At 39.0% G+C, this 15,705-nt stretch overlaps 1 protein-coding gene across 4 annotated transcripts in view; it reads right to left on the reverse strand.

Moving 5' to 3' along the window:
- LOC145295819 (metalloproteinase inhibitor 1-like) overlaps positions 1-15,705 on the reverse strand; it is a 71,949-nt gene that overhangs the window by 15,880 nt on the left and 40,364 nt on the right. For all 4 annotated transcript variants that reach the window (XM_080141507.1, XM_080141504.1, XM_080141505.1 and 1 more), the window contains exons 3-4: positions 6,114-6,204; positions 246-367 (exon numbers count right to left, since the gene is read on the reverse strand). In XM_080141507.1, coding sequence (XP_079997633.1) covers positions 246-367; positions 6,114-6,204 — 213 coding nt within the window. The remainder of the gene's footprint in view (positions 1-245; positions 368-6,113; positions 6,205-15,705) is intronic.

The following is a 15,705-nucleotide window of genomic DNA, read 5'->3' on the forward strand; positions in this document are numbered from 1 at the left end:
AAATATATTATATTTCATAACAATGGCAATAGCAGTCCCATTACTCGTTCAACACATTCTTCTGCAATCGAAAATATACATTCTGAAGAATTTTGCTCTATGTAAAATATGGCATATTTCATAACACTGAAAACAGCAGTGCCATCTCTCGTTTCAATCCGGCCATTAACATTTTGGGAGTCCACTCTTTACTATTTTTTTTTACACAGGAATCATCACTTATGTGGAATTGCATGGATACTTACTACGCAATCGCAACCATGTTCATAAAGACCAAACAATGCCATCTTCTGGAACGATGTAAGATTATTCCACATGACTATGCCAGAGCAACTGTCAGGAATAAAATTACCTTGTCGAGAATGACCTGCAACAAATATTTACAAAATGTGTCATGCATTAAGAAGCCAATTTCATTTTTAAACATAATCTAACACAAGTTGATATTATAGTCTTTCATCATAACAAAACATTCTTCTCTCAGCAGGACACTTGAAAATGTTCATGCATTGAGAAAAAAAAATCAGTTTGAAATAAATTTATAGCTTTACTATAGATCGGACCAAGAATGAAAATGACAACGTTCTAGAAGCCTATCGAAGATAAGAATGCTGAACGTCATCAAATTGGATTTTTCTCATGAATGCTTTGGCAGAAGATTAATCCATATGACTTAACCTTGTGACTACCTGTCTACCATTGCAAAGATAAACTTCTCATATCCAAACTGAAAATAAGATCGTCCTACCACTGTTTACGGAATGGATGAAGTGTAGGTGTAGATTGTGACTGAGTAGCTACTAATCGATATGAAGCTAGCATTTGGCAGATCGATAATTAAACATTAAAAATGGCTGTGGGAAATATAACCCGACGCGCCTCATTTGGGGAGGTAAGCCGGTATATAAGTTCATGTAAGGCCTTTCCGGTCACGGAACCCTCCCCCCCAAATAGTTCTTTAATTATTCTGGTTACCCAGAACAACTCTCACTGCACGACAGTTTGGTCTGATCGTCTACAAGGAGACAGGGTTGATGAGAGTTTTTGGTTATTTTGTTTCCATAAGAAGAGTCTGTCAATCCAGGGAGACAGGCGTCCCACGCCACATTGTGGTTGTTGTTGATCCGCGGTTCTGTCTCCGGCGCCGAGATAGGCACTCCTCTTCTGATAGATAGTTCCTGAAAAATACCTCAAGTTCACCGTCCTGTCTGGTAGCAATGCAAATTCCTTCGCAGAAGATATAAGTAAAAACTCCAGTTGTTGGTTTTCTTTTTTTATATATATATATAAAAAATTATATTAACAGTAATTATGTAACTATAAAATTCTAATAAAATACTAGTGTACTGTATAAAAGTATAGGTACTTGACATTAATCACTTTAGAGTCCACATTTGAACAGGTGTCGTATCGTCTGCGTCTGGGAGCGATTTTATCTAAGTAACGGTTATCTATAATTCCAAATTATATTTTCGTATATGATGACGTCGACACAATTACGTAATTCTGGTTGTTTTTTTCTATGTATCACGAATAATCGGCAGAAGTGGAATGTGGAGTTGGAAGGAGGAGCCTGGGCTGCAGTAATCTTGCCAGCAGTCTATTTTTTTCGAAAATAAACTATTTTCTGCTTTGTTTATGCAAATACAATATGGGGCGAAAATGATTTGCCGCTTGAGAGCGACATATATTAACAGCAGAATCTCAATTTAGACGCGACAAGAGGCGTTAATGGAAATTGGCTTCGGCTCTCAACTGGCGTCTATTCTAACTCTTCAACTCTCGTCTGTATGTAACTTCACCCTGAAAAACTGCTCTTGCATAAGCTTATATATCAGTAAATGGGCGGAGAGTGAATCTTCCCCGAATCCCAACCGGCCAATCAGAGGTCGCTACGACACATTTCCCTTTTTTCTGATTGGCTCCGTGCGTACTCGCTTATCGAAGTAAATATTCATGAAATTTGTTCCCACGTCGACTGTCCTTGAAGATTGACTACTGGGTCAAATTTTGCTTCCTAAGTTTAGCCAAAACAAACTCTCATACTATTCTCCTAACTCAATAGTTTCCTTCACAAAACAATATTATTATTAAATATTAGTATCAATCTAAAATCCACTAACTGAAGCTATTTTTCTCCGTTTTGGTTGCTTCATCGCCCAGACAAATGGAATCAGAATCGAGACTTTTCCGAGATTGTTCACATAAAAGCTCTAACTTAGCTCTATTTTAACCGTTATTAATGTGACATTCGATCACACTACAGGTGGTTGGGTCACAGGTTGGGTTACAGGTCACAGGAGATCTGAAACAGAATTGAATGCCGTATATGTCAATTTAAGTAAATGTAAAGATGGATCCATTTGATTACTGAGGTCGCGTTTTGGTATCAGATGTAGTACTTACCAACACAACAAACGCCCTCGTGTTTGTGCCTTGTATAGGCATGCGCGACAACAAAACTTGGGGTTTTATAAGCGGAAGTCTCGAGGTTGTCAGGAATCTACAGTCGCATGCGCAAGTGAAGGGATTGAGATAGTGGTATAAAGGCAGGTCGAGTGAGAAGGTTGTTGTTGTCATTGGACGTTACAGTGACGCGTGCGTTAGCAGGTGATTAAGAGGCGGTTTATTTTTGTGTGTCAAGTCGCGCACCTCGGTGAAGGTCATATAAATCGTTCACCTCGGTGAAGGTGAAGGTCATAAGCTATTTCGGCGATTTCATTTTGTCTCTTTTCCTGGACAACTATGGCTGGGGCAAAGTTTGATTTAAAACTGATACCCGAATTCGACGGATCCGTCTGTTGTCGACTGGGTCGAAAGGGTTGAGCTGACCTGCAACCTCTGTGAAGTAAAGGGGGTGCATACCGTGATTCCCCTGAGATTGACTGGAGGCGCCCTAAGTGTATATCAGCAACTGAGTGCTGTGGAGAAGGCTGATATTACCTTATAAAAAATGCTTTATACAAGGCATTTGCCATGGATCCCTGTACGGCCTACGAAACATTTGCCACTAGGAAGCTCATGCCAGAAAAAACCGTGGACGTCTTCTTCGCGGAGCTGAAGAAACTTGCAGTTCTATTTGGCAATGGAGTGTCAGAGCAAACACTGGCGTATGCGTTTGTGGCCGGCCTCCCCACGCCATGTGCGCGATCTTCGCCCGGCTAGTGAAGTACATCCCACAACTACAGAGAGCGATGAATCATCAGATGATGAGCTGCTAATGAGTGAGGTCACCGAGCAAGAGAGTGGTAGTTGTAGTTCGTCTGATCAGGCAGGATCAGAACCAGAACCAGAACCACGCCCAGAACCAGAACCAGAACCTGAATCCGAGAGTGTAAATACCACCCTTCGCAGAAGCCAACGAACTAAGAGGCCACCCCCGGAGTGCACTCTATGTGATCATCAGATCAGGGGGGAGTGTAATACTTACCAACACAACAAACGCCCTCGTGTTTGTGCATTGTATAGGCATGCGCGACAACAAAACTTGGGTTTTTATAAGCGGAAATCTCGAGGTTGTCAGGAATCTACAGGCGCATGCGCAAGAGAAGGGATTGAGATAGTGGTATAAAGGCAGATCGAGTGAGAAGGTTGTTGTTGTTGTTGTTGTTGTTGTTGTTGTTGTTGTTGTTGTTGTTGGACGTTACAGTGACGCGTGCGTTAGCAGGTGATTAAGAGGTGGTTTATTTTTGTGTGTCAAGTCGCGCACCTTGGTGAAGGTCATATAAATCGTTCACCTCGGTGAAGGTGAAGGTGAAGGTGACCTTCACCTTCACCTTCACCGAGGTGAACGATTTATATGACCTTCACCAAGGTGCGCGACTTGACACACAAAAATAAACCACCTCTTAATGAATTTTCTATTCGAGGATGAGTATGGTACAGCTATCTGATATGACCTTCACTGAAGGTCATATCAGATAGCTGTACCATACTCATCCTCGAATAGAAAATTCGAATTCTTATATCTACGTACTTTAAATGTAACTATATTTTCCTTAAATATGAGTTTCCTGGACAATTACACGCTAACTCTAACGCCTCTTTCATCTAACAGCATCTGGTATTAAATACTTTCATCGCAAAAACTAAAAATCCATCTCGTTATACATTTAACAAATAAGACTTTCATCTATAACAATATATAGTTTGTACATGAGAAAAATAACGCGGACAGAAGCAATTAATTGCTCACGTGCAATATTATTCCATTTTGGATTTGGATTCATCGAAATTGTTAGACATTCCATAACACCTGATTCCGCAATCAATCAGAAATCGGTTAATCATTTTGTCATGAAATACATTCGAATCGAAAAGGGTTTAGATAGCAAAAGCAGACAAAAACCAACCGATTTATAAATATTGGTTTTCGGCATTAAATAAATAAAACCAAATTGTCTTATTTTAATGAATCACCATTTACCAAGTTTAAAAAGCCACTCAAGAATAAGGTTAATGATCCTATGATACTGAGAATATTATGAAAGAGTAGGAAGCAGCAAGTGGAAGGAATGAAATTGATTATTTAAGAAGACGACTCAACAAGTATTCGTTGATATTTCAGTGGATTATGTTGAAGTATGCAAAGAAGCAACCTCCTGGCAATGTGATTTACAACTAAAAAGTTCTTAGAAAATAAATCTGTTTATAGATATCCCGTTAGGATTTCGATACAGGGTGGAATAAGTAATGCCTTTATTTTATTTTTTTATTACATTTTCACCCCAAACAAGGCACATTGCCACTTTGGTGTAGGGAGCTATTATCAGGGGCAACAACTACTGGGGATGTTGGGATTTAGGCAGCAATATGTCGGTTCACGTTACACTTGAACTTCTGCATGTCAGTACAGTTGGGTAAACAGTGGCCTGGAATGGAACTCCAGAGTTCAGCTGTTCTGGGGAAGAAACTACTGGAGTAGAAAGATCTTTTACATCTAGGGATCTCTACTGAGTGGGGGTGGGATTTAGCTGCCTGTCGCGTTTGTCGAGAGTGTCTACGTCGTGGGGGCACAAGTGTCTGCAGTTCGCAAAGGGTATTCACCATTAAAATACTTGTAGAACAGGCAGAGGGATGCAACATTACGTCGATGGGATAGAGGCTGAAGCTTAGATGCTAGTTCAGGGTCTATCAGATTGCGACTCTCTTTTGAACCTTGTCTAGGAGCGAGAGACTAGCAGCAGATACACCAGCCCAAATGTGACAGCAATACTCCATACATGGGCGAATGGTGGGCTTATAGAGGTACAGGATACTTTTAGGTGTTAGTAGTTTTCTAGCACGGTAGAGAGAGCCTACCTTCTTTGCAGCGGCCCCGGCAACGTTTTCAATGTAATTGTTCCAACTCATGTTTCCTGTGAACGTTAGGTCAAGCAGTTTGAAAGATGTACTCTCAGATAAAGAGTCACTGGCCATTGCTATAGGTGACAAAGATGGTTTCTTGTCATTATTGAAGGAAAACAGTTTAGTCTTGGTAGCATTGAATGTGACCACCCATTTTTGTCCTCATTCAACTACAGATTGGTGGTCATCCTCTAGTGTTTCTGCCATTTCTTTAGATATATGTTCATTTGTTTTCCTGTCGTGCCTGTTATAGAGTGTGGTGTCATCAGCATATATACCCATTTCAGAGGCAATTTTGTCGGGGAGGTCATTTATGAATATCAGGAACAGAAAAGGTCCAAGGATAAACCCCTGGGGCACTCCCGCATTTATATCATATTGTTTAGATGTACAACCGTCGAGGAAAACCTGGATTTTTCTCTTATCTACGAAGGATTTAATTATGTTAAGTATTCTACCAGTGATACCGTAAGATATAATTTTCCTGAGGAGATCCTCATGCCACACCCTGCCATTCTGCCAAAAGCCTTAGATATATCTAGAGCTACCGCTCTGCCCTCCCCCGCTTTGTCCAGTGAATGGTATATACGTTCAGAGATTACAGTGGTTACATTACATTGGTCGCGATCAGTTTGTTAAACATATAATCCTAACCAGAAACTTATGAAACGATACATTCTAATTTGTTTAGGGACAATCTGAATTCGTTCCGATATAAAGTAATTTTAGGTTAAGTAAGAAATAATTATATTGATGTTGTTCCTTACCAAACATAACTACGGTCTCATTATCCAATGAAGCATTCGTTATCATATTGATGCGGTAAGGATGCCATATCACCAGTCCTCTCCAATCTCCCTGTAAAGAAAATAATCAAATCGAGTAAAATTTTCATATTTAAATGAAAAAGCTCATTTTCAAATCGAAAAATATCACTTAAAATTTACAAATGATTAAGGGTCAAAGAAGGATGTTTAATGTAAAATTTATAAAGCTTCAAAGATTTAACTTCGAAAGTAGATTGCCGAGTTCGACAGAAAGATTATCGAGTTCGATGAGACACACCTGAAAAAGTCCGAAGATTAGATCGACCGAAAAACGCTGTGAAAATGACAGTAAAAATATAAACAGTAGTCGGAATAATAAAAAAAACATGAATAATAAATCCTCATTTCAAAAATTCAATAACAAGCAATAAAAAAAATTCACTTCAAACGTAAAAAAGTCTTTACATAAGAATACTTAATATCAGATTACGAAGGAGTCAACTTGAAATTTAAGGAAAATCAACATAATAGTAAAAACGATTAAATTCAATTTATGTAGAATAAAGAAGAACACTCACACGCTGAAAAAAAATGAGATACTTTGCATGTCGTACAAGATCATCTGACTGAATAAAAACGAGCTTCTCTTCATAGTTGCAGATTTTTAGAGTCCGGACTTATCTACATATACCAATAAGTTGTATTTCCTTTGTAACACACACACACACACACACACACACACACATATATATATATATATATATATATATATATATATATATATATATATATATGTATATATATATATATATATAACTACTTGATTTAATCACATAAATTAATAGCTCTACTCAACCCCTCTATCCAGTAACAATGAAATAGCAATGTCCCTAATTCACTTAGAGGAGTGTAACTATTCAGCAGATATATAACCTCTACAAACTAACCCAGTAACATTAACTAACCACGCGGGGTCACAGTAATACCTGGATTAGAACTCAGGCGCGGAGCAAACCCTCTCAGTGCTGACGGACCCAGTAGATCTTTCCAGATCATCCGTCTAGGAGAAGGAAAATTCTGAAACTAAACCAAAGGGGAGGGAGGCCTCTTCAGTCTTGGATGACAACCTTCCTAGAGCTGGTGACAAACAAATTACCGGTTTGCAAACCTAAATTGCTTAAGGAGTAGATAGGTTTTGTCTATCGCCAGTACTCCTTCTTTGCCTATTAGTCAGGCGCAGAGACACTATCACCGTGATTCGACAGAAACACCCAGTGGTAGATCTTGTTTCTTGTCTAGGGCAATAAACGCCGTTTCCACACTCCCGACACACCCCACCCCTAAAACTGGGCACTTGAGAGTGCTTGAGTACCATATATTCCTGAGCAATTAGATTGGGTTGACCTTCCTCTGATGGGTTGAGGGTACCGGATTGACAGTTACTGGCTGCTGTTTCCGACTGGTAGTACAGGTGCCTTAACTCTTTGGCAGCGCTTAGAGCGGCTGCTCCATCAACAGTTGTATAATATCGGGATGTTTGTAGTGCCATGTCGCGCATGGAAAGGGACCTTGCCCTCATCCCCGGTGGGCTTTCCTGAGGCCACAGTCCTAGTTGATGAAGGGTCAGCTGATGGTCTACTTGTGATGCATGTGTGATACTCTGCATAATCTCCTGTTCAGCTCCCCCTTACCTAACTGAAACTCGTTAAAAATATGATGACAGTTTAATCTAAAAATAAGTTTAAACCAGGCTTAGGGTAAAACAAATCCAACTTGCCTCCTCCCTTGAGGCTTGCATTCACAAATATCCGTGGGCTTAGAACTAATTTAGCTGATGTTGAAGCATTTCTCCTAACAAATACCCCGGATATCTTAGCACTAAGCGAGACTAACCTACACTCCTCCATCCCCTCTAAATACTTTAACATGCCTGGATATCTCCCACTCTGCCGTAAGGACTCTGACAGACACATGCACGGACTGGGAGTTTACATTCGTAATACCCTTCCCTTGACTAGAGAAACAAACCTAGAATTGGACGATCAAGCCTTTATGTGCTTTAGACTAATTATGCAACACAACATTAGCTGCTTTTACTATCTCTACCGCTCTCCCTCGACCCAAGACTGCACCATAATAAACAAAGTCTCTGACAGCATAGACACGGCACTCTCCCTCGACACTAGCGTCCAAGTACATGTATTTGGTGACTTTAATGTCCATCACAAAAACTGGCTTGGATTCTCTACTTACACAGATGCAGCGGGCAGCGCAACTCATAGCTTCTCTATATCTCACTCCCTATCTCAAATTGTTACTTTTCCAACCCGTTTCCCTGACCAGGAAGAACAACACGCATCACTTTTATATCTGTTTTTGATCACAGTTCCTGATAATTGTATAAGGAATGCCGACAGACCACTTGGGAACGCTGATCATGCAGTGATAATGGTTGAAACCGCCCTAAACTCTAGACCCAAAACTAAAGAGCCAGTGCTCAAAACAATGAGATATTATAAAAAGGCTGACTGGGAAGCCATCAGAGATCTTATCAGAGACGCCCCATGGGGAAATATTTTTTCTCTTCCTGCTGAACAGTGTGCAAACGAGACCACTGAATGGTTCAAAACTGCAATCGAAGCGCATGTTCCCATGTGGAAATTCTACAGCAAGCCGCACTTTCTCAAATGGTTTACTTCGACTTGCGCAACTGCCATTGCTCAAAGGCAGCATGCATAGCGCAGATTTATCCGACATAAGTCCAGTTCAAACAGACAGAAGTACATAGAAGCTAGAAGTAACGTTAAGAAAGAAATAGCGACAGCTAAGAGAGAATTTACGGAAACCATTAAAAACGCATCGAAGCACAAAAACTAGGAAATCGTGACTTCTGGAAAATCTACAACAGTGTAGTAAATAATGAGCAATCAACAATTCCCCCACTAACCAACAATCACGAGGTTGTTTGCTCAGCAACCGAAAAGGCTAACATGCTTGCCAGTCGGTTTGCCTCAAACTCCACACTGAACCCTTCCAACCACCCCCTACTTCAATTTCCTATGCCGACAGACGCCACGCTAGACCATCTAGAAATCACACCTGCTCAGGTGCATGCTATCATAAAAAACCTTGACACTTCAAAAGCATGTGGACCCGATCTCATCCCAGCTGTGCTATTAAAAAAGTGCTCAGCCGAAGTAGCTTCAGTTCTCTCCAAACTCTACAACAAATGCCTTTATAAATCATGCTTTCCGGGCTGTTGGAAAACTGCTTCTGTGGTACCAGTATTCAAGAATTCTGGCGATAGGACTGATCCATCAAATTATCGCCCCATTAGCCTCCTCCCACTTTTTGCCAAAATATTTGATACCTTAATTAACCATGCTCTAGTTCATCACCTTACAGATGCTAAACTTCTGACTGACCAACAATATGGATTTAGACAAGCCCGTTCCACAGCAGAAATCCTCACTGTAATCTCTGAACATATATACTATTCACTGGACAAAGCGGGGGAGGGCAGAGCGGTAGCTCTAGATATATCTAAGGCTTTTGACAGGGTATGGCATGAGGGTCTCCTCAGGAAGATTAGATCATACGGTATCACTGGTAGAATACTTAATATAATCAAATCCTTCTTAGATAAGAGAAAAATCCAGGTTGTCCTCGACGATTGAACATCTTAACAATATGATATAAATGCGGGAGTGCCCCAGGGGTTTATCCTTGGACCTTTTCTGTTCCTGATATTCATAAATGACCTCCCAGACAAAATTGCCTCTGAGATGGGTATATATGCTGATGACACCACACTCTATAGCAGGCACGACAGGAAAACAAATGAACATATATCTAATGTAATGGCAGAAACACTAGAGGATAACCTCCAATCAGTAGTGGAATGGGGACAAAAATGGATGGTCACGTTCAATGCCGCCAAGACTAAACTGTTTTCCTTAAATAATGACAAGAAACCTTCTCTACCACCTATAGCAATGGCCAACGACTCTTTATCTGAGAGTACGTCTTTCAAGCTCCTTGGCTTAACGTCCACAGGAAACATGAGTTCGAAAAATTACATCGAGGGCATTGCCAGGGCCGCTGCAAGAAAGGTGGGCTCTCTCTACCGTGCTAGACAACTACTAACACCCAAAAGTATCCTGTACCTCTATAAGGCCACCATTCGTCCATGTATGGAGTATTGCTGTCATATTTGGGCTGGTGCATCGGCTACTAGTCTCTCGCTCCTTGACAAGGTTCAAAAGAGAGTCGCCAATCTGATAGACCCTAAACTGGCATCTAAGCTTCAGCCTCTATCCCATCGACGAAATGTTGCATCCCTCTGCCTGTTCTACAAGTATTTTAATGGTGAATGCTCTGATGAACTGCAAGCACTTTTGCCCCCACGAAGTGAACATCCTCGACAGACCCGACAAGCTGCAAAATCTCACCTCACACTGTAGAGATCCCTAGATGTAAAAGATCTTTCTACTCCAGTAGTTTCTTCCCCAGAACCGCTAGACTTTTGAATTCCATTCCAGGTCACTGCTTCCCCAACTGTACTGACATGCAGAAGTTCAAGTGCAACGTGAACCAACATCTTGCTGTCCAAATCCCTACATAGTACCCCAGTAGTTGTTGCACCTTATAGTAGCTCCCTACTCCAAAGTGGCAATGTGCCTTGTTTGGGGTGAAAATGTAATAAAAAATATATATATACGAAAGTATAAATTTATGCGTAAATTTTAAGTATTTACTTTAACTGTGATTAATACATAAATAGAGCTAGGTAGTAATTTATAATATAATATATATATATATATATATATATATATATATATATATATATATATATATATATATATATATATAAAGAGAGAGATTTATATTTAAATTTTATTAAGAAAAATATAATTTTTCAAAGCAAAAGGTTATTATTTCAACAAAGAATATAATTAATAATAATTCCCTGGCAGTTGTAACAAATAATGCGTCATCTCTGTAAAGTCTATCCAGTCAAATATTGAGATCTTTGTATCGAAATAGTCTCACTAAATCTGAAAGGCATATCAGAGTCGGTTGAACCCATTTTTATGTCAAAATTATTGAGTATCATTTCTTGCCCATTATTTACCTTCAATGTGAATTTCTTCAACTAACTTGGATTTTAATAACATCATCACACTCTATGTAAGGATAACCACTATATTAGAATTTCATATTCTTTCGTTGTTTCAACCCTTATTTTATTTACCCATGTTCCTTAGAAATATTAAATCTTTACTATCTTTTCTTTGTATATGCTGAATAGCAAAATTATTTAAAACAATATTCAACATTTTTCCAATGGATTTTCCTCTGAGGAAATGAGCATACATCGAAAATCCATATTTTAAGGAACGTACTCTGAATTGTATTCTTCGATCAATTAATGACTTTTTGTTTTGAAAAAAAAATATTTTTCTGAATTAAATTTAAATATTAAAAAACGCTTTTAATTTCATTTGCTCTATCAAGTATATTGAGCTATTCCCTTCTTGGATGGTATTTTCTTACATAAAAACATTACCTCCAAAAGTATTTTAAGACTTAATACTACAGGATTCAATAATATGTGTTCCTATTCGCCTCAGGACTCTAATATTATATATATATATATATATATATATATATATATATATATATATATATATATATATATATATATATAGTAATTTATAAAATATATATGCCGATTAAGCTACACTGAATATTCCGCGTTTCATCCAACTATAGGATTCGTCAGGCTTATGCGCGAATTCTGTGGTTGCTTCTTGTTTTTATATATGTTGAGGATTTCTAGTTGGCCAATAAATATACTTTCGTATATCAAATTTATGTGAATAAATGAAGTAGTTATATATATATATATATATATATATATATATATATATATATATATATATATATATATTACATAAAATAAATTAAATAAATGTGAAGAATCGTTATACAGAATCGGTATCTTATTCAAATGAAAAATATGAAGAAAAAAGTTGGAAGATCCGTATCTGGTCTAATCCCCCTTTTATCAAACATAAATATAACATTCCGAAAAAGTTCTACCAAATTATTGACAAACATTTTCCACCAGGACGCAAATATAGTAAAATAATAAATAAGAACACCTTAATACTATCATTCTCTACTTCACTATCTTAACTAAATCAATATAATCTTTAACAAGGTTAAATTAAATAAAATCATGAATAATATAGATAATGAGGAATCTGATAGAGTAAAAGAAAAAACTTTTCCTGTCTTTTTCTCTTACTTTCCCTCTCTAACCAAGTCTGTCGACCTGTTCCACAAATTCCAAAACTTCAACATGAATTATCTCCAGAAAAAAACACGAACAAACCTAGAACCCCATCATTCAACATAGACCTCTACTACCATGTCTCCTTCTCTAACATCATGGGTCTACGTTCCAACCTTCCAGAGGTTGAAACCCAATTGCAAGAGATGAAACTGGACATATTGTTCCTAAGCGAAACTGGCATAGAGCCGATCACTTCCCTAAATGAGTTCATAATTAATGGATACTCTAACTTAACATCTAAATCTGACCTCTTAAATCGCCATGGGCATGGAATATTTGCCTCCATTAAAGATAGACTTCTGTGTGGTAGGGTATCTCCAGAGAAGACCCTAATTTACCGTATATGTGCTTCTGGGTTGCACTTGCTTACACCACTGCATTTACATTTGCCCTCTATCGCCCCCACAACAGCGGAGTTACTATTTTTAAGAGCATATCTGAGAAAATTGACAACATCCTGTCTGCGCATCATTTAGCTAACATTCACATTTGCGGTAGCTTCAATGTCCATAATGTGGAATGGCTGACCCACTCAAATAGGACAGATGATGAGGGGAGGTTCTGTCATGATTTTGCCATTCCCTATGATCTCACTCAGATTGTTCACGAACCCACCCGTGTGTCCGATACTACCAGTCAGTATGCAAGCCTTCTAGACCTTTTTCTCACAACTTCTCCTGATCTATGTTCATGTTCCGTTCTATCTCCTCTGGGATCTTCCGGCCACTCAGTTGTACCAGTTAAGATAAAAATGAAATGCAACAAGTCTTCAGACGTACTTCTCCACCGTACAATATATCGATAATCTGGGATAGCTTCCATACATTTATATCTGATCTATCTCTGCATTCTATGTTTAAAAAGAATGTGTCCTCTATACTATCAGACCTGACCGAATAGTTAATTGTAGGTATAGACCGATTTATACCATCCAAAAAAATCCAACAAAAACCTAACAGCCAGCCATGGTTCTCCCCAGAATGTGCTGCTGCCATCGCTCACAAAAATCACCTTTTCCATAGCTACCAACGTAATAGATGCACTGAGACTAAAGCTGCTTTCAGAACTGCCAGCAACCACTGTAAAAGAATAATCAAATGCAAGATAGATATATGCTCAGTCCGTTAAATCCAAAGTAGCTGAGCAGCGGCTCGGTTCCCACCAATTTTGGCAAATAGCAATCAGGATCCTGAACAGAAGCGTGTGTTCTATCCCAATTATTATCAATGGACCTGAGGTCATTTTGTCAGCATCAGACAAAGCCAAACTATTTGCAAAGAACTTTGCAGCTAATTCTACCCTATGCGACAAAGGCCATCAACTCCCCGTATTTCCTACTATAACAGACAACACGCTATGTAACATACAAATATCTGTGCGTGATGTCGCCAAGCTAATCAAGAACCTTGATTCCAGTAAAGCAACTGGCCCTGACGGCATTCCGATTATAGTGTTGAAAAAGCTTCAACCAGACTTGTCCCCATACTTACAAAACTGCTTAAGCGTTGTCTTAAGGAGAACTGCTTTCCAACACCCTGGAAAACCTCATCAGTATGCTCTGTATTTAAGAATTCAGGTGACAGGTCATCTCCCTCTCAGTACAGACCTATAAATCTCCTGTGTGTCATGAGTAAGTTGCTGGAATCCATATTAAATAGAGAAATAGTCAACCACCTCAGCAGAAGTAACCTTCTTAGTGACATGCAATATGGTTTCCGTTCTGCTAGATCTACAGCAGATGTGCTAACTGTTATATCTCATAGGATTAGTGAATCTCTCGACAAAGGCTTCCTTACTAGGGCAATTGCTCTTGACATCTCAAAGACCTTTGATAGGGTATGGTATAAACGCCTACTTCACAGGATTTCCAGCTACGGTATAACTGGAAATGTTTTCTCAATTATTAAATCATTCCTCTCTGATAGGCTCATAAGAGAAGTGATTGATGGGCAGAAATCAGAAGCCCACAGTATTAATGCTGGTGTCCCTCAGTGGTCCATGCCGGGCTCAACTCTCTTCCTGATCTACATCAAGATCTCCCAAAACACATACTTAAATCATTCATTGACATCTATGCTGATGACACGACCATCTATGGCAACACATCAAAGGCCGTAAATGACAAAGTTCTTTCTAATTTTCTCTCCTCTGATCTTGAGCGCGTGATACAATGGGAGAAGGGGTGGCTAGTTACTTTTAATGCATCTAAAACCAAGCTTCTATCTTTACATCATCAACACTCTGATCCCCATCTGGTATCAGTTGAAATGAATGACTCTCGTCTGGGGGAGGCTCCATGTTTTGACAAGCTTCTGGGCTTGACCTTTACTCCTGATCTGAAATGAAATACATACATAAAATCTGTTATCAAGGTCGCTGAAAAAATGATAGGATCCTTCTATCGCTCAAGTAGATATCTCACTACTAATGCAATTCTCTATCTATATGAAAGCCAAGTACGTCCAATGATGGAGTACTTCTGCCAGATATGGGCAGGAGCTGCTAAACCCAGCCTATCCTGCCTTGACATAGTACAAAATAGACTTCGTAGCCTAGGAGGGGATGCCCTTTTCTCTTCCCTGCAACCTCTCTCCCACTGAAGGGACGTTGCGAGCCTGTCGTTTTATCGTTATTTCCATGACAAGTGCTCGTCTGAGCTCCAATCTCTGGTCCCCCTCGCCAATCTTTTACGAAAAACACCCGTCTAGCTGTAATCACTGTAAGTAATTTTCTCCACTCTTTATCTGTGCCTAAATCAAAACGTAGATTCCATGAACAAAGCTTCTTAGAAATGGACGCGCGTGGAACTCTCTTCCATTTACCTCTTTCCCACGTGACTACAAGTCCAATATAAACTAGTTCGTGATGGCCCCCCCCCTTAAGTAAGATAATTTATCAGATCTCCATTACTAGCGATTACTACGGTATTATCCCATTGATTACTGTACGCACAATAACCCTTATCCCCGAGTGACCTCCAGGCCTTGATAAGTGGTGACTTCCTTGTAAAAAAAAAAAATCTGTAGCTGTAAAGACCCTAATGAATACCCACTAAACGAAAATTGTTTGATCGCTGATATTTTATATAAATATGAAGTTATAACTGGTAATAATACTAAAGTTTACAGTTTGCCAGTTTAAAGACCGATTCTGCAATTTCCTTCATGTTAATTACGGAGAATGAAAATAAAGTTATTGATGATGAAAACAGCATTAATAAAGATTTCAATA

The sequence above is a fragment of the Euprymna scolopes genome, chromosome 16, assembly GCF_053919585.1.
Source record: "Euprymna scolopes isolate OS-2025 chromosome 16, ASM5391958v1, whole genome shotgun sequence".
NCBI lineage: Eukaryota > Metazoa > Mollusca > Cephalopoda > Sepiida > Sepiolidae > Euprymna > Euprymna scolopes.